The sequence below is a fragment of the Saccopteryx bilineata genome, chromosome X (genome assembly GCF_036850765.1).
Source record: "Saccopteryx bilineata isolate mSacBil1 chromosome X, mSacBil1_pri_phased_curated, whole genome shotgun sequence".
NCBI classification, from domain to species: Eukaryota; Metazoa; Chordata; class Mammalia; order Chiroptera; family Emballonuridae; genus Saccopteryx; species Saccopteryx bilineata.
Genome location: NC_089502.1, coordinates 133079826 through 133106803, shown reverse-complemented (window position 1 = coordinate 133106803; position 26978 = coordinate 133079826). Strand labels below are relative to the sequence as shown.

The window sequence follows — 26978 nt, the reverse complement described above, 5'->3', positions numbered from 1 at the left end:
CAATGAGCTTGTGACAGGACTGAGATGGGGGGCAGGGGAAGGAAGCTAGATGCAGGGCATGCGCCTGGAAGGAGGAGAGGGCTTTGACCTGAGGCTGGCAGAGTGCTGGTGTTTTAGTGCCTCTGAGGGCAAGTAGACCCTCCCCTCCACCTGACCATGAGGTTTCCATCCTGTGGGAGAATGGGTCCTTCCCTTCCAGAGGACAGCAGGAGCCAGGAGTTCAGCAGCATCTTAAAGGGAGGCCTACATGTCCAGAGGGAAGTCTTTCTGAATGAGTTGAAGGCAGAAGGGAGTTCATTTACCATGCAATGGGAATTCTGCTGGCCAAACTGGAAAGCTGTGGAGAGGTTAGAAAAACAGACTGGTGAGAGGATACCAAGGAGGTGCGCAGTGTGGGTAACGGGATCTGTGTAACTCTACATAGCACCGTATAAATGTGTAGTCCTGCTATGGTTGACGATTATAGTCTGAGGACGGAGGAGGGGCAGAGGTGTGTGGGGAATAACCACAACGGAACGTCTAGTAATTATTTCTCAGCAGTTTGGGGAAATACATAAAAGGGAAAATAGCTGAGTAAATTAAATGGGGAAAGTGACTTCTGAGGCACTTAGAAAACATTTCTTGAGAGGTAGTTGATAATATTAAGGTGTGATCAGGGAAAATACTCTGGAGTAGACACAAGAAAGGAGAATTCCAATGGTAAATCTATATGGAACATACAAAGCTGGAAAGTGCTAATGTAAATATTGAACAGGAGGAGTTGGGTCATGTAAGAGGTAATATAAAAAAAAACTAAAGGTGGCCCTGGCCGGTTGGCTCAGCGGTAGAGTGTCGGCCTGGCGTGCGGGGGACCCGGGTTCGATTCCTGGCCAGGGCACATAGGAGAAGCGCCCATTTGCTTCTCCACCCCTCCCCCTCTCCTTCCTCTCTGTCTCTCTCTTCCCCTCCCGCAGCCAAGGCTCCATTGGAGCAAAGTTGGCCCGGGTGCTGGGGATGGCTCCTTGGCCTCTTCCCCAGGCGCTAGAGCGGCTCTGGTCGCGGCAGAGCGACGCCCCGGAGGGGCAGAGCATCGCCCCCTGGTGGGCAGAGCGTCGCCCCTGGTGGGTGTGCCGGGTGGATCCCGGTCGGGCGCATGCGGGAGTCTGTCTCTCCCTGTTTCCAGCTTCAGAAAAATACAAACAAACAAACAAACAAACAAAAAACTAAAGGTGAAAACATAGCATTCACATGAGAGCAGGAAATATTTTTAGAGTTAACCAATGACAGTGCTCAGGAAGTCGAGATTGAGAGCCCAGCTAACAAGAGTGGGCACTATTGTTTGGGATGGGTTTGGGTAGAGGGAGGCGAGAAGAGTGTTTGGAAAGCAGAAGTCTGCAAGGGCCATGAATTAGAATTTCAGCAGGCTTGAGTGAGAAGCAGGTAAGATGTATCTCAGATATGGAATAAACCACATGCACCAGAATATTGAAATGGCCTGGTTTAAAAGGGGAAGCTGAGGGAAGAGTCCTTGAGGACAGCAAGATTCCGCTATAAGAAACAGAAAAGATAGTGTAATATATTGTACATAGCATAGCAGGAGCGGGCTGTAGGTCTGGGGCTGACCCAAGGCCAGCCAAAGGCACAGCCTGAGAGGAAGAGTTATAGTGTAGGGCCCTCCTGCGATTCCTCTTTTCATTCAAGTGGTCAGCTTGGTTTAAGACTTCTGTTGTTATCCAAATCACATGGAAAAGTGAATCTGCCCACTAATTTATTCATTAAGTAAACTTTGATCAGGTCCCTCCAGTGTTCAAGGCACTATATAACCTGTGGAATGACACAAAGATGAATATGACGTCCACTCATTTTATGTACGTGTCAAACACCATGTATGAACAAGGTGCTCTGCTATGGGTTGGTGATACAGTATATCTGAGACACTGGTTTTGGTTCCAAAGACATCACCATTTAGTGAAGGATGATCACTTAATAAAACAACAGGGTGGGACACGTTATGATTGGGATAAGCATGAGGCTCCAAGGGAGCATACAGGAGGGGCCCCTAGCCTCATGGGAGACTTCCTGGAGGAGGTGACAGTCAAGGCAATCCCATGAAGGAACGTTTTGGAGGGTTGAAAAAGATTTTATTCTTCGCACATTTTTTGTGGTGCACTGCAATAAATGATGAAATTTATACTAATGATTGTTCTTGATTGTTTTGAGATTGTGGTTTCTTTAATATTTGGTTGCCCTCAAAATTGTATCATTTAGCACCTTTACACTAAGCCAGACATTTTCAGGTGACAATCCTATCTGGGTTTGAAAAGAATTCTTTTTTTTTATAAATTTTTATTAATGTTGATGGGATGACATTAATAATTCAGGGTACATATATTCAAAGAAAACATGTCTAGGTTATCTTGTCATTAAATTATGTTGCATACACTGGGTGCCATACTGTTAAACATGGCAGCCTGAGCGAGAAGGGCATCTCAGCTGTCTATGGCTCCAATATCATCAAGTGACGCAGTTTACATCATCAAGTGAAGCATTTGTTAGGTCGTGGTTTTAGATTTTATTTTATTATTATTATTTTTTCTGAAGCTGGAAACGGGGAGAGACAGTCAGACAGACTCCCGCATGCGCCCGACCGGGATCCACCCGGCACGCCCACCAGGGGCAGACGCTCTGCCGCGACCAGAGCCACTCTAGCGCCTGAGGCAGAGGCCACAGAGCCATCCCCAACGCCCGGGCCATTTTTGCTCCAATGGAGCCTTGGCTGCGGGAGGGGAAGAGAGAGACAGAGAGGAAGGAGGGGGGGGGTGGAGAAGCAAATGGGCGCTTCTCCTATGTGCCCTGGCCGGGAATTGAACCCGGGTCCCCCGCACGCCAGGCCGACGCTGTACTGCTGAGCCAACCGGCCAGGGCCTAGATTTTATTTTCTGAACAGATTAAGTGAAATGAGCTAGTTTGGCTTAGAGTGACCAATTTGAAATACTTCCTTCAGATCCTTAGCCTTGCTAACATTCAAGACATTTTTCCTCACTGAAAACAAAGCTTGAAATTTTACATCAAGCATTGGCAAATTATTTTGTTAAATTCATGCTGTGAATGGAGACCTGAAACTAGAAAAGTGATACACATTGACGGAGAGAGAAACTAATTAGCTCCTAACCCTGTGGGTGTCTTACTGACACTGTCCATTGGAAACCATGCCATCTTGGCTTTTTTTCTCTCTCTCTCTTCCCTATCATCTCTCACCCCCCATGCCTGTGATTTTCCAGCTGAGAGGCTCATTAAATAGTTTTTTCTCTATTTCCGATGCTTCATACTGCCAGGGTAGTCAGTTCTTTTCCTTTTGAGAGTAAGACAGTATGTTGCGATCAGAACAGACCTCTAAAACAGGATTTGCAAAACGTATCAAAATTAAGATAATGTGGACTTGAGGTCCAGAGGTTATCGTATGATGTGCCTGGGGTAAAATGTCTACAGAAATTGGGATACCTTCTAGATGTTGGTTGTAAAATGCTTCAGTAGGAAATAGGTGGCAATATAGGAGAACGTCTTGTTTTTGTCTCTATTCATGTATATTAGTTGTAGTTTGCTGTTTTTCCACTTTCAGAACATCTGAATGCTGTTCAGAGTTGTGGGTACCCTGAGTTTTCTATATTTGTCAACTTTATTTTCATGTCATAGATGATTTATTGTCATTACAACTAAAAACATGTTTACCATTCAAATATAATAAGTATAATTTTAGATTATTGAATTCTTTTCTCAAATTTTGATAGAGTTTTATGCAATGAATTAGAGAGATTTCCATTTTTTTCTATAGTTTGTAATTTAAATACCCAATTCTCAAACTTGGCTATACATTGTAACCACCCAGGGAATTTGGGGACAAAAACACTGATACCTGAGTCCTACTCCCAGAGGTTCAGACAGACATCTGGGTACGTTTAATAGCTTTCTAAGTGATTTTAATGTGGAACCAAGGAGGGAACCATTGATTTAAATAACACTGAAACTATTTTCTCTTAAAAATTGAGATAGAGCTCTACTATAAGCCACATGGAGCTAATGCACTGTTTGTTTTCTACCTACTTCTTTTCAATCAGTTTTGGTAGTTTTTTTCTTTTCTTTAATAATTTTTTTTTTGAGAGAGAGAGGGGCAGAGAGAGAGAGAGAGAGATAGGAAGGGAGAGAGGGTGAGAAGCACCAACTCATAGTTGCTTTCACTTTAGTTGTATGCTGATTGCTTCTCATACATGCCTTGATTGAAGCCATGCCGGAGTGATCTGAGAGAATGCAGGCAGAAAGCTGCAGGTCTTTGATTAACTTAGTCTCCAAAGTTTTATACCGTCACTTCTGCTTGTTTACCCTATTTGTTAGAAGCAAGTCACTAGGTCCAGCCTACATTCAAGAGATGGCAAATTACGCTTTACCTTTTTTTTTTAAACTTTTTTTTAAAATTAATTTTAATGGGGTGACATTGATAAATCAGGGTGCATATGTTCAGAGAAAACATCTCTAGGTTATTTTGACATTTGATTATGCTGCATTCCCATCACCCAAAGTCCAATTGTCTTCTGTCACCTTCTAACTGGTTTTCTTTGTGCCCCTCCCCTCCCCCAACCCCCTCCCCCCCCCCACCCCGTAACCCCCTACATAGGTGGGACATAAAAATGAGACTCAGAGGCTTTACCTTTTAAAGGCAGCGTCCAAGAATTTTTGTATGTTATTTAAACCAATATTCAATCTGAATATTTCAGTTTGTATTTTTAAACAACTTCTTCTTGCATTTATAGTAATCAAATATATGAAGCAAAATTTGTTCTTTTGTTTATTGAATACAAGTTCATGAATTGTATATTCTTCAGAAAGTGCCTCTTAATATGACTTAATGTTGTTTTGTGGTCCTGTTTAGCACTTTAAATTCCAAACTGTCTGGTATTGATATTTGCATTTTTGCTTTTTCTTTGTTGCATTTACTTTGCTATTAACTTTCCTTTCTCACAAATTATATGTATACCTGAGTTTTGTGTTTTAAGGTAGTCTGGTAATCTTGTTAGTTTTTGAAATGTTTTCTTCTGTTCTACTTTGTTTATTATTCATTCCATTATGTTTCATTCTTTTTCTTTGTGCTGTTTTGGTGAAGTTTTCTTTTTAATTGTTTTCTTTGGCTATTTTACTGTGCTTTCCCATTCATTGTTGGTTATCTTTTCATTGCTGACATTTTAAATCAATAATGTATGTAGCCTGACCAGGCGGTGGCACAGTGGATAGAGCGTTGGACTGGGATGCCGAGGACCCAGGTTCGAGACCCTGAGGTCGCCAGCTTGAGCGCGGGCTCATCTGGTTTGAGCAGGGCTCACCAGCTTGGACCCAAGGTCGCTGGCTCAAGCAAGGGGTTACTCGGTCTGCTGAAGGCCCATGGTCAAGGCACATATGAGAAAGCAATCAATGGACTCTCTCTCTGTCTCTGTAAAAAAAAAAAAAAAGGAACATGAGAAAGTTAAAAAAGGTAACAATAAAGAATGAATTATAAAAAATAATATATATATTTCTCCAATAGCTATACCTTTATTTTTCCACCATTCTTCTCTCTCCTCCAATAAGATAAATGTATTCATTTCACTGTCCCATATATGTCCCACAGTCAGATGAGGTTTGTAGAGAATTTTACTTTTCTCCCTTTTCACCCCACCCCCCGCAAGTACTAGCTATTGCTCACACTACGTTTTTAGTTCTTGACTATTATTAGGTTTTCTTTCATAGTATGTCATTTCTGTTTCATAACCCTTGCTTAGTACTTAAATAGAAGTTCCACATTATCACTATTGATTCATATTTAATGATACATTACCGGATTCATTGTCCACATCTGCAGTCTTTCCTCTTGGTATTTCCCTGGCTTGAAGACTAAATTTTACTGTTACTGTTGTTATTTGGTTAGAATATTTTCTTGAGTGTTTTCCTCTGTGGGGCATGTGGGAGCTATATTTTCTGAATACTGGGAGTTTGGATTGTTTACTTCTGTGTTTTAGCACCTAAAACAGTCTCTAGTATATAAAAAAAGCAACCAATGCTTGTTCATTTGTTGTGGTATTAGATTACTACATATTTACATGTCTTTCTTCCACCCTGAAGAACATTTATATTGTTGTTTTTGATATTTTACACATCTACAAATATTTTTAAAAATTGTATTTGTTGGTTGAATTTAGAGTGGGGAGGGGGAGAGAAACAGAAACGTCAGTTTGCTGCTTCACGCATGCTCTCATTGGGTGCTTCCTGTATGTGCCCTGACCGGTGATTGAGTCTAACCTTGGTGCACTGGTATGAGCTAGCTGGCCAGGGCTGCAAATATTTTCTATCACCCCGAGAAGTTAATGATGTCTTACTCAATTCAGAATTCTTGGTTCATAGTCCTTTTCTCCCTTTAATGTGCAGGTTTTATTCTACCACCTTTTACCTTCCCCTCCTCCATTGTAGGTAAGGAATGTGATACCAGAGTGCATCTTTTCCCTTTGTAATTTATTCTTTTTCTCTGACAGCTTCTAAGACTTTTACCAGGTCATAGGATATTTTTCCCCATCAGTTGTGCATGGGAGGCATGAGCTCTTTCAAACTTCAGACTGAAGTCCCTCTTTAACCATAGAAAAATCCCCTCTTGTTTATGTAATTATTGCATCTTCTCCATCTGTTTCTTTTTCCTGATTCTGGAATGCTTGTTATTGGCATATTAGTTCTCTTGGCTCTGAATTCTAATCTCTTACTCATGATTTCCATCATTCTGCTTTTTGTTGTGTGTAAGAGATTTTTTTATCTGCTTGCTCTTTAAGGAAAATAGTGTATTTTCCACCATTCTTTCTTTTACTTAGCTCTAATTGATTGATATTTTAAATTTGAATAGCACATTTTATGTCAGTATTTAGTGTTTTGTTCTTTATTTTACTGTGCTTTTATTGTGTGTGTGTGTGTGTGTATGTGTGTGTGTGTGTGTGTATAAATAAAGTTGTCCTCTGTCTTCTCTAGCAGTCCTGTATCATTAGGGGACAGGACTTTAGCAGGTTGGGTTGCTCTGCCTCTATCTGGTTAATGGATCCCCTTAAGTGCTAGGTTATTTCCATTTTCTATTTCTGCTTAAGCTAGATTAAGCCTCTCCATAGTTAGTAGAGGCACAATAGTTTCTACTCCTGCGTCAAGAGTGTGAGAGGAAGTCTCTATGTTCCTAGGTGTCCCTAAATGTGTCAATGTTCTTTTAGCTTGAGAGATATGGAAGCAGTTTATAGTTTTCTAGTAAGCTCCCCCTTTGCCCCAGCCAGGGCAGCACACATGCTGAGACAAAGTCTCCCCTGATCAAGGGATCTCTAGGTCCCCTCAGGCCTACTTCTCCCATTCTCTCACCCCAGGGCCCTTGGCTGCTGCTCCTCTGGTCCTGGACATCCCACTAGAGCCCAGAGCCTCCAGCACCCCTCAGACTCCTCCAGCGTCCTCATCCCAGACAGCTCACAGCTGGGGAGAGGGAGCGATCAGAGATGTAGACATCTTCACTTTTCTTTAAGTTTTCATAAACAACAGCCTGTATTTTTGCAACTGGCTATTATCTAAGCCCAGTGTGAATAAAGTTACATGAATTAACATATAAGAAAGTATAAAATAATGAGATCTTAAAATTAGAAATAATGCAAGCTCATAACAAAATGAATCTCTTAATTTATATGATTTTCATGCAACTTTATCCACACAGACTCACTTGAGTTCAAAAGTACTACTGAGTGATAAGTATGGAGGTTATCATTCCCATTTTACAGATGAGGAAACTGTAGCTCGTAAAAGTTAAATAACTAGCCGAAGGGCACATGGGTAAGAGTGGAGCTGGACTAGAGAATAAGTCTTCTTATTTCTGGCCCAGAGCACTATACCACTGATAGCTTCGTTGTTTTCAGTTGCCTTCAGAACATGCTATATTGCATGATTTCTGGAATCCCTAACTTATATGTGGTAACCTGTATTATTTTTTCAACTATTTATATTATATCAATATGAACAATTTAAATGTATATAAATACTAGGACAGTGAATTTAAAGTAATAAGGTTTTATGTAGTGTGAAATCTAACAAAAGAATTTCAAAATAGTTTATAAGAGGATTAATTAACTAGGATATATGTATTATTTCTTGAAGGTAACTTTTTTGAAGGAAGACATACACTTGGATATATAAGTACTTAAATTTTCTCTTTCTAATGTATTTTTTAAACATTTGAATTTATTATACAATAGAGATGCACTCAACTATTCTACCAGGACTGGTAGGTGTGAGATGTTTTATCTTAGAGTTTAGTAGTACAGAAGGAATCAATAGCTCTTATAAAGACCAGACCTTTGTCCTCATCCCAGTTATTTTTCATGCTAACACTGTGTTTAAAAGTATTATCTCATACTCAGGCGTGACAATCAAAATATTTCACAAGTAATGCGGCCTAGTCAGTGAGCAGTGAGAACACACTGGCTATCGATACTTAATGTGATTGTATCCGAGTGTACTGGTGGTATGTCGGCCCTGCTCACAAATACCTGGTGCCTTATGTGTTCCCAGGTACTTTTGTGTTTGTTCTCTCATTTGATCTGGGAAGTGGGGATATAAAGTCATCTCCTTTTTGCAAGGTGAGAGACTCACACATAGCCCAGAGAAGTTAAACATAGGGCCCTTTAGAAGTTTCTGTGTTTTCCGGGGAAAAAGAAGAGAGTAGCCATTTTTGATGTGACAAATATCAGTACCTTTCAGAGAAGACTCATAGTAAGCGGTGGGTAGAATGAGCAATCCCCATCCCCTCCTTACCTTCCTGTTCCGAGCTGACTCCTCACTCCCAAGGTCCTTGCGGGAGATGTCTGCCCTGGAAGAGTGGAACTGACTCAAGCAACTGAGCAGATCTTTGCCAATGGAAGAACTGACTCGGCTTCTTTCTCCGTGTTCACGGGGACGTTAAGTACAATGCCTTACTTTAATTGCTTTTCATTACATTTTAAAAATTGCTTGTTTTCTCCTTCTCTTCCTTCCACAGAATGGCCTCCCCTCAGGATACAACTCTTATGTGTTTAATGGTGATTTTGTAGATCGAGGAAAAAATTCCATTGAGATCTTAATGATCCTGTTTGTGAGTTTTCTTCTTTACGGCGATGACTTGTGTTTGAACAGAGGGAACCATGAAGATTTTTTGATGAACATAAGGTAACCTAGGCCTTTAGATACCCTCTTTTGTTTCCCATTCTGGAAAATTCTATCATGTTTCATTCCTAGCAGAGAGATAGAGCTGAGTGCAGAGGAAGAGGGATGAGGGGACTCTCAGGGCAGATCTCAGTTCTTACCCTCATTTGCAACCTCCTCGTTTACACAGTTAGTATACATTGTTCTGAAGTTCCCTTCCTATCCTTTCTTCCAGTTCTGTTCTTCCTTCTCCCTTCTATTATGTTCCTTTTTTATCCCCCCATGCCCACCCTTCATAGTCCAAATTGTGCGTTGGGCAGAGAGGGTTAGGCCAGGTTTGGAGGTGTGGTAGGTTCTATGAGCAGGCTTAGATGGAACCATTCTGTTGCTACCCTTTTGTCTCATGCTTTGTTTCAGAAACTAGTACAATGTTTTTCACTGATGAGTGTATTTTTTTATGGCATGGTATTTGCTTCAGGCACAGTTGGTCATAAACATATTTGAGAACAGCTGTAACAACATTTCAACTATTGGACTCATTGGAGATTTGTGGAATAAAGATTGGTTAAATGGTTTGCCAATTTTTGCTGAAAACCCCAGTAGGTAATAGATGTTCCTCTTTTCCTTCTTTCTTCTCTTCCCCCTCCCTCCTCCTCTTCCTCCCTCCTTTCTCTCTCTCTCTTTCTCTCTTTCTTTCTTTCTTTCTCTTTCTCCCCTTCCTTCCTTCCTTCCTTCCTTCCTTCCTTCCTTCCTTCCTCCCTCCCTCCCTCCCTCCCTCCCTCCCTCCCTCCCCCTCCCTCCCCCTCCCTCCCTCCCTCCCTCCCTCCCTCCCTCCCTCCCTCCCTTCCTTCCTTCCTTCCTTCCTTCCTTCCTTCCTTCCTTCCTTCCTTCCTTCCTCTTGTTTTATGGAAAACAGGAACCAGTTTGCTCTAGGTGAGTTTAAGGCATGGCATGTTTCCTGTTTTTTGTTCCTGGCCTTTGGGTGCCTTGATTAAAGCTCAGCAACTAATTAATTTTGTCTTTTGAGCGGCTTTGGTACTTGGCCACAGTACAAAGTTTTAATTCTAATTCTTAGTCATGGAAACAAATGCTAAGACTATGAAGAAAAACATTTCAAGACTATTATCAGAGGCCCATTATATGTAACATGGCTCAATACTTTCATTTGGACATGCCATTTATCCTTTTATTTATTCATTTAACCAATTATATTTATTTAGTGCCTGCAATGGTTGATGAAAGAGACATGGCCCCTGCCCTCATAGAGTTTACATCTAGCAGGCAAGACATATATTGAGCAGGTTTTTCAAGTGTGATCAGTTTGTAAAATGGGAGAGCCAACCCGTCTGAGGGGCGACAAAAGGTTCTCCCACAGAAGTATGATGTTAGCCTGAGCCCTGAGGATTAATTAGGCCAGGGGTCCCCAAACTTTTACACAGGGGGCCAGTTCACTGTCCCTCAGACCGTTGGAGGGCCGCCACATACAGTGCTCCTCTCACTGGCCACCAATGAAAGAGGTGCCCCTTCCGGAAGTGTGGCGGGGGCGGATAAATGGCCTCAGGGGGCCGCATGTAGCCCCAGGCCATAGTTTGGGGATGCCTGAATTAGGCCATCAAGAGAGGGCATGGTGTTCCACAGTGAGGAGACAACTTATGCAGAGCTTAAGACAATACTTTTTAGACTTGAAGTTCAGGAGGGCAGGAGCGTAGACTGAGGGACAGGATGGTGTCTCACAGGGTTGGAGACATAAGAAATGGTTGGATGGTGTAAAGAAATTTGGATTTTCTTCTGAGGACAACAGAAAATCATTGGAGACTATCATAAAATTTGTGTTTTAAAATGCAGCAGGAAGAATAATTTGGAGAGGAGCAAGAGTATATATGGGGAAGCCAGTTTAGAAGTAGTTCCCACTTAGACTAGCGTTGTGGGGATGGAGATGCAAAGGAGTAGATAGATTCAAGAAGAGTTTAGGCAGTGCTGGTTTAAAGCTTGGTCACCTGGGATGAGTGACATGGAAGAGATGATCTCTAGGTTCTTGGCTTACGTCTAAGGGTACACAGCATCATTCACCAGTATTGGGAACATGAGAAGAGGAGGAAATCGGGATGAGAGAGAATGAGGAGTTCAGTTTGAGGGAAGCTGATTTGAGGAGCTAGTGAAAAGACAGTTGAGTGCGCATGTCCAGAGCTCAGAAGTGAAGTGTGGGCCGGAGCACGGCCCCTTAGTTTTGGCACACAGATAGTAAGTGAAGTGGGTAAGGATGAGATTGCCCAGGGAGAAAGTGAAGGTAGAAGAGGGCCTGAGACAGGGCTGGAAGGAACCCCTAACATTTAAGGCTACATAGAAGAGAGCTTGCAAAGAAGATTCACAGTAGTTGAAAGGTAGTAGGAAAACCAGGAGAATTTACTGTCACTAAATCTAAGAGAAGGAAAGTTTTCCAGAAGGACTGCATAGTCAACTGAATTTAGTGTTTCAGAAAGGGCAAGAAAGATGAGGACTGTGATTGGTGCGTGAGTGGATGGCTATCCCACCTGGGTATGGTCTATGTAAGGCTATATGGGTGTTTGCTCTCAGGGGGATTGAAGATGGCAGATTGCCTGCCTGCCACTGTGAAGGGCCATTTTTGCTGTTTGTTTGCCTGAGAGGCGGTTTCCCCTGCCTGTGTCTTACTGCCATTGTGAGGCTTTATTAAATGAATGGCCCAAAGCTAAAAAAAAGCCTGACATGTGATGGCGCAGTGGATAAAGCGTCGACCTGGAAATGCTGAGGTCGCTGGTTCGAAATCCTGGGCTTGCCTGGTCAAGGCACATATGGAAGTTGATGCTTCCAGCTCCTCCCCTCTCCTCTCTCTCTCTCTGTTTCTCCTTCTCCTCTCTAAAATGAATAAATAAAAAAATTTAATAAAATAAAATAAATTAAAAAAAAAAGAAAGAAAGAAAGATGAGGACTGCAAAGTGTCCATTGGATTTAAGAACATAGACACCGCCTGACCAGGTGGTGGCGCAGTGGATAGAGCATCGGACTGGGATGTGGAGGACCCAGGTTCGAGACCCCGAGGTCGCCAGCTTGAGCACAAGCTCATCTGGTTTGAGCAAAGCTCACCAGCTTGGACCCAAGGTTTCTGGTTCGAGCAAGGGGTTACTCGGTCTGCTGTAGCCCCACGGTCAAGGCACGTATGAGAAAGCAATCAGTGAACAACTAAGGTCTTGCAATGAAAAACTAATGATTGATGCTTCTTATCTCTCTCTATTCCTGTCTGTCTGTCCTTATCTATCCCTCTCTCTGGTTCTCTCTCTGTCTCTGTAAAAAAAAAAAAAAAGGACATGGACACCTCTGGTAAGTACAGAACTGAATTCATCTCAGAAAACATAATGTTCCATTGTGGAAGCCTACCATGGCAGGATTTGCATAAAGGCCTGGAATGAGACTGCTGTTTTCCACTTCACTGTGTTAGGCATTAACTGTATATACAGAGTGGGGTAAAAGTAGGCTTACAGTTCATATGGAAAACAGTACAATAATAATACAAGAATAAACTTTGTTTTACATACTCCATACTCACAACTGTAAACCTACTCTTGGTGCACCCTGTACCATTTTGCTAAGGAAAGGAAAAGTAATTGGAAAAATCCCCATCATAAAATCTCGCATAGTGACTATTATTCAGGCTCTAACATTTCTGACACTTTCTGTTAAAAACCTTCAAAACTGGCCCTGGCTGTTCGGCTCAGTGGTAGAGTGTTGGATGTCCTGAGTTCGATTTCCAGTCAAGGGACAGAGGAAAGCATCTATCTGCTTCTCCCTCTCGCATCTTTCTCTCTCTCTCTCTCTCTCTCTCTCTCTCTCTCTCTCTCTCTCTCTCCCTTCCCCTTCTGCAGCCATGGCTCGATTGGAGCAAGTTGGCCCCGGGCACTGAGGATGGCTCCATGGCCACTGCCTCAGGTGCTAAGAAGAGCTCAGTTGGTGAACAACAGAGCAACACCCCAGATGGGCAGAACATCGCCCCCAGTGGGCTTGCTGGGTGGATCCCGGTTGGGGCGCCTATAGACGTCTGTCTCTGCCTCTCTTCCTCTCACTGAATAAAAAAATAAAATTTAAAAAACCGTCAATACCATTACATGAAGTATATCAGAGACTATAAAGAGCGAACTTGTTTGTCTTCTTGGCTTTTCTTTGTCTTTGTTCAGTCTTCTTTCCTCTTCCTGTCATTCATTTACTATACGATATAGGCAGTCTGAGAAATTCTGTCTACAAGCATTCTCCCACACAACTTCCCCCAACGGCCACAGAACTCTTCTCTGAATTCCAGCAGCACTGGCACGACCTGTGCTTACCACAGGGTTTTTAAGTTGCCTTGTGATTGTTTCACAAAAATTTTTTTTCTTTCCCCAGCTATACTACAAGCTCCTTGAGGATAGGGATGAAGTCATTGGCTGCTTTTGTTCTTTCCCGTCATGCCTAGCAAACACTTGCATAACTGGACACATAGATATTAACTGGGTGTTACTTGAGTAAATAATAGTTCCAACTAAAGTCTAGTTTCTTGCGTTGTTGAATTCATGAGTGAGATGTCAAGGTCTCCCCCTTTTGCGTGATTCACATAAGTAGGAGTCATCACCATTTAATTAAATAATTGAAATTCCATTTTCCCCCAGGTATGGCTTCACAAAAGAAGTCTTGTCTAAATATAAGGTAAGACTCATATTTCCTTAAAAATTCTCTCTGCGGTCTGTACACAGAAGTGAGAAAAGAGCCTGCAGGAGGGGTGGTGGGTGAACTAGTCAGAATCCATGCCAACACAGGCACAGCAGGAAGCCCTGGCATGGAAGAGGATCGGTTCCTTCCTGAGCTGAAGTAATGTGGTCATTGTCATTGCGGCTTTTGTACATTTCAGTATAGGCACAAACATATTTCATTGTTTTAAAGGTGCCTGGGATTTGTTTACTCAGGTAGGGTAAAACATGCACACATGAAAATAGCTGTTGTCAAGGCAGAGGTTTTTCTTCAGTTACCTGGAAACAGGAGGCACAGCATACCACATCGGGTAGGCCGCGTGGGGAAGCTCCAAGGTTGGGCAGAAGGCAGACAGAGTGAGGGGGAGAGTGTGTTTATTGTGGTTTCTGTGGGAAGGACAGGGGGAAGCAGTGTAAGCAGGTTTAGGATTGGCTAGTTTGAATAATTTCAGCCCTCTAAAGGAGGTGGTATAGGTTCTTGATTGGTTGGTTTGCATATGAAAGGCAAGTTATTTGTTATCTCTAATAAGAATTAGCTAGCCCTGGGAGGGGCAGTCTCTTCAAGGATCATCAAGGCTCCAAGATGTCGAAGTATCAAAAATACAGAATAAAAAGACGAGTATGTCTGACAGGTGGTGGAGCAGTGGATAGAGTGTTGACCTGGGATGGTGAGGTCCTAGGTTTGAAACCCCGAGGTCGCCGGCTTGAGCGTGGGTTCATCCCATCTGGCTTGCACATAGGCTCACCAGTTTGAACTAGGGCTCCCCGGCTTGAGCTCAGGATCATCAACATGATCCAAGGGTCACTGGCTGGAAACCTACCGCCGACGGCTTGAAACCCAAGGTCTCTGGCTTGAGCAAGGGGTCACAGCCTCAGCTTGAGCCACCTGGTCATGGCATGTATGGGAAACAATCAATGAACAAGTAAGATGATGCAACTACAAGTTGATGGCTTCTCATCTCTCTGTCTCTCCCTTCCTGTCTGTATATCTGTCTCTCTCTTAAATAAAAGAAGACATGATGAATGAATGCTACTGGGTTAGTGACCCCTTGCTGACTTTCTTTGAATAGCATGAAAACTGTTCTGCTTTTTGTCCATACGGTGAGACTATTCTAAACTTGAACCCATCAGAAAAACAAAACTTATTCAAGCTCTCATTTACAGATACATGGGAAAAAAATCTTAGAAGTCTTAGAAGAAGTTTTTTCCTGGCTGCCACTCTGTACAATCATTGATGATGAAATCCTGATCATGCATGGTGGAATATCAGAGTCCACAGATTTGAATTTACTCCATAAAATAGAAAGACACAAAGTAAGACGGCTGTTTACATGAATCTTGTCACAGATTTAAAAGGGGATCCCTAACTCTTCTTTTCATTTATTATTTGGTATTCATTTCTGTTTTAGTGGTCATAACTCTGAAAAGATTAGTACAAATTTAAGAAAATCTGTGATTGTTTGATGAAGAACTAAATGGGTAACTTCTCTACATGGGAAATTTTAAAATTCATGTTGAAAGTGGAAAAACAAAGGAAATGTATACATTTTTATAGTTTCTAAAAGTGAAAAATTCTGATTTTTAAAAATTAAAATCTCTAATATTGTGGTAAAATAAACATAGCATAAATTTACTGCTTTACCCAATTTTAAGTGTATAGTTCAATGGCATTAAGTACATTCATGTTGTTGTGCAACCGTCACCAAAATCACTACCATCCATTTCTCAAACTTTTTATCATCCCAAACTGAAACTATTGTATATACTTATTAACACTAAATTCCCAGCCCCCCCCCCAGCCCCTGACAGGCACCTGTCTGCTTTCTGTCTCTATGTGTTTGACTACACTAGGTGCCTTACATAAGTGGAATCATATAGCACTTTATTTCTGAATTGATATGACTTCCCTTATATTCCAAATGGCTCAGGGTAATATTTTTGGAAAATGTAAGTAATCATATTAAATACAACAGAAACAGGGCAGGGACCTGTATAAAACCTCTGAGGGAAGTGGTGGTATGGGGCTGTTAAAGTTCACATCCCCCATGAAAGGCTCCTTTGGCTGGACTTTGCAGAATGCCTGGAGTTGTCTTCTTTCTGTACCGGCCACGTCCCCAGACTAGGGGCATAATGGGTGCTTCATGGGCATGAGGACAGATAGCGGCTCTGGAGCCAGATGGTCACATATGGTCCTAGTGAAAAAACACAAAGAACCCTTACCCCTCAGGACTGATAATCAACTTCCAACCAATCTAGGCAAGTGGGTCTAGAGCTGGAATTCATTTGATATAGACAGAAGTGTGACCTCTATTCACCTTGAGTTTTTGGAGCCCTTCTACCTTTATACACATATGAATGATAATATTGTTGCTAACTTTTTCTCATCCTTTTAATTTCAGCTTAAAAGTACCCCTCTGCAAAACCTTCCACAATGTGCAAAATAGACCAAATGCCTCCTATATGCTCTTAAGCGCCTTGTATATACCCTAAGAGTTACCAATTAAGTAATGAACTGTGGTACCACTTGTTTACTATCTTCCCCTATTTCTCTAGTTCACTGATATAACCCCAGCATCTAAGAGGTAGTTAGTCCTTAATCAGTGTTTACTGAATATCTCCTAATAGATATAAGACCAAAGCAGGGCAAACCAAAGACAAATCGGGATACAAACTTTTCCTGATTCTGTGGTGATTTGTATAGCCACTCCCCAACTTCAGCCAGTGAGGACCGCACTTCCTGGTGTATATCTGTTTTGTCTGTGTAATTGTTAATAGCACCTCCTTTCACTCTCAAAAGTATCCCAGTTGCAATAAGTTTTAAGGCTACCCTAAGTTGAAGGCATCTTTCTCATGGTCTCAGCAAACGTTTCGATCATCGTGCTAATCAGTGTTAGCATGGTGAGTGGATATGATTCTAACCAAGAACAAGGGAACACGATGCATTTGTCAGTCAAATATTGGCAAGCATGTAGCAGGAATAGGACCCTTCACCATACCACCTACCTTATGACAACAGTACTGATTAGCCATGGCAGCCGCGACTAATTGATCAGATTGAAATTTTTTCTTTCCTGAGATTAGCCTGAGCAGGTAGCCCTCTCTAGGGCTTTTCCAGATATTAAGAGCATGTCTCCAGAATGCCCATTACTATCTCTGTGTAGTCCCTACATTGAGAGACACCTTGACCCAGTACACACCATGAGGCTCTGACATCAGACAGGTGGAGCTCGCTTCATATCCCGCTTCTGCCACTTCCTGGCTGGGAGACTGGACAAGGAACCAAAGTCTTCTAGGTGTCCGTTTCTATACCTAGACATTGGAGCTAACAATGCCTACCGTACTGAATTGCTGGGGAGATGAAATGTAATTACCTAGATGAAGAAAACAGCATAGAGTAAGCTCTAAACATAGAGCTCCCTTCTCCAACTCTCCTTTTTTTTTTTTTTCTGATACTTGGGACTAAGGTTTGGATTTCAGTCACCAAGACAGACCCTGGGAGCAGGAATTTTCCAGGGATACCTCAAATTTCACACCCTTTGAGAATCATTATTCCACCTACGCATAAGATGGGTTTTAAAGGTAGAGATTTGACATACATTTTTTGTAGCTTTTACCCCTCCTTAGAGTGAAGTTGAATTGGCAGCACACGGTTGTTGTATTCAATAGAATTGAGCTGTAATAAAAGTAGTAGGTTCAAGCTCTGAAATTCTACCAGCTGAGATAGAGAAGTATACTGCTCACAAAAATTAGGGGATATTTCAAAATGAACATGAAGTGATAAAAAAAAGAAGCGTTTGGAGTTTTTTTTTTTGATTAAACAAGAACATCAGAAAAGCAAACGACAAGTCAAAGAAAGTTGTTGAATTATGCAAATGAGATGCAAAACCAACTTTTATCTCATTGGTGAAAATGCACTCACTATACAAAAGGCTGAAAGTACTGGAGTATCTGCACGTTCCCTGATCCCCTAATTTTTGTGAGCAGTGTAGATTTTCAAGTTCAATTTCATAATCCCCATTTCCCATCCGTTAGGACCTTCCAAGTGTAGAGTGGCCATGCTCCTTGGTTTACACCTATTGTGGAATAATTGTTCATATGGGAGGGGGAGGTTGGGGGAACCTGATGACAACCTCCATTCCAGGTTCATTAAAGGCATTTTGTCAGGTGGGCAGGTTGGGAAGAGTGGTCACTGCAGAGGGACAGAGAAGGAATTTCTATAAGATTTAGGCTCTGGTTTAGTATTCTTTTAACTCTCAGGCAGGGGGTAGGGAAAGGACAGCTACTAGGTCCTCCGGGAGAAAATGATGGCGTGGCGCCTTAGGGAGGGCCTGGGGCAAAGTAGCTTGACCTTGAGTGGCCTTGAAAACAGCAGAGCCACATGTATTTAAGAGACCATGTGGCCTTGCCCAATGAGCTTATCAGAAGTTGTGTGGACCCCAAGTCCAGAATGGCTTTCCAGAACATTCTGCTCTGCCTGAGCCCTGAGGGCATTTGTTGGAGGGAAATGGGGAAGATAGGTTGTGAACTCACCAATAATAGCTGAGACTGAGTTTCCAACCATCTCAACAAGGCAGGACCTCAGAATAAGATTCAATTTTATTTTTAAAAAATAAAGTTAAGATTTCATATACACCCTAGTGTAGAGGGCCTACCACAGAGAATTGTCTTATCATTGAACTAAGGCCACCAATATAACATAAGTATAGTTTCAAATTGTTTTGTGTAAAGGTGGGGTGCTACAGAGAAACAAGTGTAAAATTACAGTGTCAGGTTATGTAAGAGAATGTAGAAGGGATTGTAATAATTGACATACTATCCGAAAGACATTTTATTTCCCAAAGAAATGTATCACGTTTGTTACTAGGATTAGAGAACATCACCAGTTGCTGGCAGGGTCAGATTGGAACCACATGGCATTGAAGTTGAAGGGCTTCCAAAGTTGTCAACTTATGTCCCCTTTGGGAACTTTCCTGGATGCCCATGTACTTCCTCCCATTTCTACAGGAAAACACAATGAAATGAAAAGCAGTCACTCTTGAGGTGCTTCTGAAATCAAAGCCCATTGGTTCTCTCTTAGCCCCATGTATAGATGAAGGCTCACAGGGAGTTTTCCCTTAGCATCTTCCATTTCCTGTGATGGTGCCTCAGAACCTGTCTGGCACTGACATCTGTACCTCTAGGGTCCTTTAGGAACTCTATGGGAAACTTTCCCTGTACAGCAATGTCTGTATTTAAAAAATGCTCAAACAGAATTTAACAGGCGCACTTTATAGAGATCAGTGGACTAGTAAGATAAAGGAGGTGGGGGAGATGGTAAGATGACCATGTGCTTTTTATTGGATTGAGGCACAATATAGATAAAATAGCAACTGGTACTGAAGTTTCTGCATGCAGCACACTAAGCATAGGATTTGGCTAAAGCATGAATTTGTTTTGTAGATGAAGTCTGTGCTGATACCACCAATTCCGTTAGAGGGAGACAGCGCTGCTGACTTTAAGAAAAATAAAGCCCGGAAGACTCAGGGAATGAGAATAAATGGATCCCCTGATGAGCATTTATCAAAGCAGGAGTGGGAACAGGTAGGTCAACAAACTGTTCGCCATGTTGGCAAAGAAAATGCAGCATAGATGGTATTGCCCCTTACAATACAGAGATTAAAAGTGGCTTACCCTTGCAAAGTATAGAATGGTGACAACAATTCCAGTGCCATACGGACTTTTCCTGTGGGGAACTTTCCTGGACTCCTGCTCCCTGTGACAGCTCCTAACAGACTGAACTGTGGTTGGGTTGCATTTTTCAGGGATTTGGCATGGTGAGGGGGCCAACTTGGACTTGGGGAACATGTTAAGGACACTACTCATTTATGGATTCTTGCTGTATTGGCCAAGAGTTTGCTTAAAGGCTTTTAATCACTGTAAAAAAAATAGAGGACTAGATGAAGAAGATGGGGCACATATACACCATGGTATATTATTCAGCTAGGAGAAATGGTGACATTGGATCACTTATAGCGGAATGGTGGAGTCTTGGTAGCATTGTGCGGAGTGAAATAAGCGAATCAGAAAAAAACAGGAACTGCAGGATTCCATACATTAGTGGGACATAAAAGCAGACTGAGAGGCATGAACAGGAGTGTGGTGGCTATGGGGGGTGGGGGGAGGGAAGGAGGGAGAGGGGGAGGGGAGGGGGAGGGGTACAGAGAGAACTGGATGGAGGGTGGCAGAGGACGATCTCTCTTTGGGTGATGGGTATGCAACATAACTAAATGACAAGATAACCTGGAAATGTTTTCTTTGAATGTATGTACCCTGATTTATTGATGTCACCCCATTAAAATAAAAATTTATTTATATATAAAAAATAAAAAAATAAAAAAATAAAAAAAATAAAAAAAAATAATAATAAAAAAAAGTGGCTTACCTTATAAGCAGATCACATCCTTCTCTCAGAATTCATCACTGTATTTTTAGCAGCTTTACTGAGATATAATTCACATATCCCATAATGTACTTATTTAAGGTATATAATGCAATGTTTTGTGGGTTTTTTGGTATATTCACAGTTTTATGCAGCTATCACCACAGTCTAATTTTACATTTTCATCACTTAGTAAAGCAGCTCCACACCTATTATCAGTCATCCCCCATTTCCTCCCCAGCCTCCCACCCTTGCCATCCTCAGCCTTAGAGAACCTTTTATCTACTTTTGGTCCTTATAGATTTTCCTTTTCTGGACATGTTACAATATGTGATCTTTTTCGTCTGGGTTCTTTTACTAATCCAGAGTAAAAGAAGTACTTTTGCTTTGTGCTTTTGGTATTGTATCTAAGAAGCCATTGCCTAATCCAAAGTTATGAAGATCTTTTTTTTCAAGAGAGACAGAGAAAGGGACAGATAGGGACAGACAGACAGGAAGGGAGAGAGGTGAGAAGCATCAACTCTTTGTTGCAGCATCTTAGTTATTCATTGATTGCTTTCCCATATGTACCTTGACTGGGGGGCTACAGCAGAACAAGTGACCCCTTGATCAGACCAGTGATCTTGGGCTTCAAGCCAGCAACCTTTGGGCTCAAGCCAGCGACCATGGGATCATGTCTATGACCCCATGCTCAAGTCAGCAATCCCACGCTCAAGCCGGCGACCTGAGGTTTTGAACCTGGCTCCTCTGAGTCCTAGGCTGATGCTCTATCGACTGTGCCACCACCTGGTCAGGCATGAAGATTTATTCCTATGTTTTCTTCTAAGAGTTTTATAGTTTTAGCTCTTACATTTAGGTATCTGATCCATTTTGAGTTATTTTTTGTGTGTATGGTACAAGGTAGGTGTCCAAATTAATTCTATTGCATGTGGATATCCCGTTACCCCAGCATGAGTATTGGATTTTGTCAAATTTCCATGTGAATTTTAGGATCAGATTGTCAATTTCTGCCAAAAACAGCTGAGATTTTGGTAGAGGTTGCCTTGAATCTGTGGATCAATTTGAGCACTGTTACAATCTTCACAATATTATATCTGCAGTTTTATGAACATGGGATGTCTTTCCATTTATTTAGATCTTTAATTTCAGCAGTGTTTTATAATCATGTATTTTGAAGAACTTGTTAAAGTTATCCCTAACTTATTTCTAAATGTTTTCAATTCTATTGTAACTAGAATTACTTTCTCAGTTATATTTTGGATTGTTTGTTGCTGGTGTTTTGAAATACAATTGACTTTTATATACTTATTTCATGTTGTGAATCTTGATAAAGTTGTTTATTCACTTTAATGGTTTTAGTGGATTCATTGGGACTTTCTATGTACAAGTGCACGTTATCTGTGAATAGATGATTTTGCTTCTTTCTTTCCATTCGGGCTGTCTTTTATTTCTTTTTCTTCTTCATACCTCAGTCTAGATCCTCCAGTGCAGTATTGAATAGAAATAGTGAGAGTAGATACGCTTGTCATATTGCTGATGTAGGGGGAAGCATTCAATCTTTCACCATCAAGGATATTAACTGTTTGTATATTAGGGCCCTTCATCAGACTGAGGAAGTTTCTTTCTGTGCCTACTTTGCTGAGTGTTTTTACCACAAAAGAGTACATTGGATTTTGTCAAATACTTTTTTACAGCTATTAAAATGATCATGCGTTTTTCTTTTATTCTGTTAAGTATGATGTATTACATTGATTGATTTCAGATGTTAAACCAACCTTAAATTCCTGATATAAATTCCATTTGGCCCTGGCCAGTTGGCTCAGTGGTAGAGCATCGGCCTGGCGTGCAGAAGTCCCGGGTTCGATTCCCGGCCAGGGCACACAGGAGAAGCGCCCATCTGCTTCTCCACCCCTCCCCCTCTCCTTCCTCTCTGTCTCTCTCTTCCCCTCCTGCAGCCAAGGCTCCATCGGAGCAAGGATGGCCTGGGCGCTGGGGATGGCTCCTTGGCTTCTGCCCCAGGCGCTAGAGTGGCTCTGGTCGCAACAGAGTGACGCCCCGGAGGGGCAGAGTATCACCCCCTGGTGGGCAGAGCGTCGCCCCCTGGTGGGCGTGCCGGGTGGATCCCGGTCGGGCGCATGCGGGAGTCTGTCTGACTGTCTCTCCCCATTTCCAGCTTCAGAAAAATACAAAAAAATAATAAAAATTCCATTTGGTCATGGTGTATAATCTATTTAAATGTTCCTGGCTTCAGTTTGTTAATATATATGTTTTTTTTTTAAGTGGGAGGCAGGGAGGCAAAGAGAAAGACTCCAGCATGCGCCCTGACAGGGATCCACCTGGCAAGCCCACTAGGAGGTGATGCTCTGCCTATCTGGGGCGTTGCTCTGTTGCTTAGCAACCAAGCTATTTTAGTGCTTGAGGTGAGGTCATGGAGCCATTCTCAACACCCAGGGCCAACTTGCTTGAACCTTTTGAGTCATGGCTGCAGGAGAGGAGAGGAGAGAGAGAGAGAGAGACAGAGAGAGAGAGAGAGAAGGGAGAAGGGAGAGGGGTAGAGAAGCAGATGGTTGCTTCTCCTGTGTGCCCTGGCCAGGAATGAACCCAGGACTTCCACATGCTGGGCTGGCACTCTACTACTGAGCCAACCAGCCAGGGCCCAGTTTGCTAATATTTTTTTGAGGATTTTTTACATCTATATTCTTAAGGGATATTGCTCCTGTTTTCTTCTGTGTTGTCATCAGTATTACCATAGGATTGGCCTCATAGGATGAGTTGGGAAGTATTATATGATCTTCTATTTTTGGGAGGAGTTTGTGGATGACTTATATTAAACATTCTTCAAATGTTTGGTGGAATTTATCAGTGAAGCCCTCTGAACTTGGGCTTTTTTTTCATGGGAAGTTTAAAAATTATTAATTTAGTCTTCTTTCTAATATAGTTCTACCCAGACTTTCTATTTCTTCTTGAGTAGTGGGTATCGTGGTAGTCTTGATAGTTTGTATCTTCCTTGGAATATGTCCATTTCATCTAATTTATCTAATCTGCTGGTGTAAAATTGTAGAACATATATATGGATGGGAAAAATAGGATTACAGCTGTGAGTATATGAAACACAGAGTTTATTCTTTCCATATGAACAACTCTGTGTGTGTGTGTGTATGTGTGTGTGTGTGTAAATTTCTGTAAAGTCAATAGAGATATCCCCTCTTTTATTTCTGATTTAGTAATTTGAGTCTTTTTTGTTTTCTTAGTCTCACTAAGGTTTGTCAATTTCATTGATCTTTTCAAAGGGCCAATTTTTTTGGCTTTATTGACTTTTTGCTATTGTTTTCTATTTTCTCCTTTATTTTTTCTGGCTCTGATTTTTATTATTTCCTTCCTGCTGCTTGTTTTAGATTTACTTTGCTCTTCTTTTTCTAGTTTCATAAGATGAAATTAATGTCACTGATTTTAGACGCCCCCCCCTTTAATGATACTGTACATTTCCCTGTATGTGCTCCTCTAGTTCCATCCCGTGAGTTTTGCTCTGTTGTGCTTTTGTTTTCATTCATCTCAAAGTCTTTTCTAATTTCCCTTTGAATTTCTTCTTTAATTCATGTTGTTTAGGAGTGTGTTGTTTAATTTCTGCATATTTGTGAATTTCTTATATTTCCTTCTCTAATTGATTTCTACTTGAATTCAGTTGTGGTTGAAGAACATACTTTGTATGAGATTTAAATCCTTTTAAACCTGATTGAGGCTTTTTTTTTTTTATGGCCTAGCATATGGTCTGTCTTGGAGAATGCTTCATGTGCTCTTGAGAAGAAAATATATTCTGTTCTTGTTGAGTGGAGTATTTTATATATCTATCTTCAACATATTTGTAACAGTTGGTTTGAAACTTTTGTCTGCTAAATTAACACCTAATCTTCTGAAAGGCAATTTTTATTGCCTGCTCGTTTTTTCCTGTGTATTTTTTCCTTTGCATGTCTTGTAATTTTTTTGTTGTTGAAAACTGAACATTTTAGGTAATATATCATTGTAACTCTAAATAGTTATTCCCTTGTTCCTCTGGGCTTGCTGTGTTATTTGCTTGTTTGCTCATTCATTTGTATAGTGGCTTGTCCAGGCGAGTTCAGTGAAGTCTGTCCGCTCTCAGTGTGGAGTCTCTGACGTCACTCCTCACACGGTGCTTCTTGGCCATGCACATGGCTTCCCCGTCTACCAGGGATGGTTGTAGTTTTAGGTAAGCTCTCTTTGACTTTCTCTTTCCCTGGTTCCCCCTTTAAGCTTTGGCCCAAAAGCTTCTAGATGTATTACCTAGCTTTTAGCCTTCACTAAATTGCTATTGTTTTTAACAAGGCCCTGGGGCTCTACAATCTGGTCTCATTAGAGCTGGACTCCTTTGCAGGGGCTGACTGTCTTCAATCTTTGAGGCTTATTCTGGCCCCAAGAAGGCTATTCTCATATGTCTCTTTCCATGATTCCGTTAAACTTCCAGCTGGCCTACTCTTGCTATTGGTATCATGGAACTACGGGCTTTCTTCTAATTGCTTACCCCCAAGAAACCTCTATTTTTTTATTCCATACCATTATACCTTGATTGCCAATAATGTTGATTAAAACATGATATCTGATGTAAAAATACTCTAAGTAATGAGGATAAAGAAAGGTGGGGAGTAGGGAGAGAGAAGGGATAGTAAAAGAAAAATACAATTTGTCACTGGCTTGTGCATCCAAAGTATTTAAAAATCAAGTAAGTCTAAGAGATATCCTATAGCAAGCAGGAAAGGATACCTCCTGAAATGTTGACATCTAAATTCCGAAGACCAAAGGTTAGAATAAGCACTTCTAGGATTATGGTGAATTAAAAGGATCATGGCAAAGAGATTAGAGTTACATAAAAAGAATAGTGCAGCCTTTAGAAGCCTAGATGAATTAGAATTATAGAGAAATGTAGCCTTAAGAAGTGGGATGGTGGAGACTGGGGGGTTATTATTCTGTAATAGAACCTTTCCCCACCCTAACAATATAGATGATGCATCTTACAGACTCCATGTCTGTGACTGGAGCGGACAGACACATGCTACAGTGGAGTCTCATTCTCAATATTTTAATAATTTTGGTTGTACCTTTAATTTTCTTTTCTCACTTCCATGTCATAGTAGACATGTACACTTTAGTTACCTAGAGATGAAATTTCCAGATAAAAACAGATTTCACAATTACTTTATTTCTTAATATCTGTGAGCTCTTTCATAACAAAGATTATAGGCTTTTTATTTGTTCCATTCTCATGGAAGTACATCATTCTTGACAGACTGCCATAATTTGTTTTATCTTGTGTTCCCTGAGATGTGGGGGGTATGTGTACTCATAGCTAAGTTATTGTAAGAGACAACTGTGATACTCTTCTTTTAGGACAGGCTTGCAAAAATAAGGAGGCCAGAGAGGTTTAAAAAGAAATGTAATTATTTATATCCTGAGTAACTCCTTTCTCAATTCACTCATTTAGCAAGTATTTATTGAGCACGTACTATGTGCCAGGCTTTTGGGAATGTCAAAGGCCTATTACCTCATAGAACTTTCATTCTAGAGGGAGAAATTAAATAATGATATAATGACAAGCAAGTAAATTATATAATATGTTATATGAGATGTTCAAGGGGGGGAGAAACTAGAACAAAATTAGGGGAAACAGAACTGGAGGTAAGGGTCAAAGTTGCAATTTTAAAAAGGGTAGTCAGCCTAATTGAGAAGGCTCTCAAGAGTAAAATGGCTTGTTTGTAATCATTTGGCTAGTCACTGAATGATAGAGTGGGTTTTGATCCCAGGTCTTACTCTATGCTCTTATTCCAAAGGGAAAGATAACTTAAGAGTTATAGGAGTTCCCAAAAAGAAAATGAACTACTCTAGTCTCCCTTCATCCAACGAGGCAATATGTAGACAAGGATTAGGCATCTAAAGAAATCTAGGTACCTGGCTGGAAGGTTTGGGCTGAAGACAGCTTTTAAAACGACATGTTCAAAAGGTGGAAGGAGGACACCTAACTAAGGGAAAATATAAAAGAATAGTAGATCTTAGTACTAGTATTTTAGGAGAGAAGCATTTAGATACATTTTCATTGCTATTAACTTTCCTCCAAAACATACTTTTGGAAACTGGATTAGCTAACACTGCCATCAAGCACAGGGTGTTTCTTGCAGGATTTATTTTATTTTATCTTATTTTTTTGTATTTTTCTGAAGTGAGAAGTAGGGAGACAGACAGACTCCTACATGTGCCCAACTGGGATCCACCAGGCATGCCCACCAGGGGACAATACTCTGCCCATCTGGAATTTTGCTCCATTGCAACAGGAGCTATTCTAGCACCTGAGGCAGAGGCCATAGAGCCATCCTCAGTGCCCAGGCCAACTTTGCTCCAATGGAGCCTCAGCTGCAGGAGAGGAGAGAGAGATAGAAAGGAAGGAGAGGGGGAGGGGTGGAGAAGCAGATGGGTGCTTCTACTGTGTGCCCTGGCCAGGGCCACTTGCAGGATTTATTTAGATTTAGGTTTAAAGGCTGAGACACAAATCGATATTTGTTGACCAGGTCATATAAAAGCTGTCATTCATGAAAACTTTTCCAATTTTTGGTTTGAAAAGTTCAGGAGAAAAT

The 26978-nt window shown here is 41.3% G+C and overlaps 1 protein-coding gene across 1 annotated transcript in view; it reads left to right on the top strand.

The window, feature by feature from the left end:
- Window positions 1-26978, top strand: part of PPEF1 (protein phosphatase with EF-hand domain 1) — a 128903-nt gene that overhangs the window by 78025 nt on the left and 23900 nt on the right. Inside the window, exons 17-20 of the mRNA XM_066250124.1 lie at window positions 9047-9213; window positions 13845-13881; window positions 15087-15236; window positions 19362-19502. Coding sequence (XP_066106221.1) covers window positions 9047-9213; window positions 13845-13881; window positions 15087-15236; window positions 19362-19502 — 495 coding nt within the window. The remainder of the gene's footprint in view (window positions 1-9046; window positions 9214-13844; window positions 13882-15086; window positions 15237-19361; window positions 19503-26978) is intronic.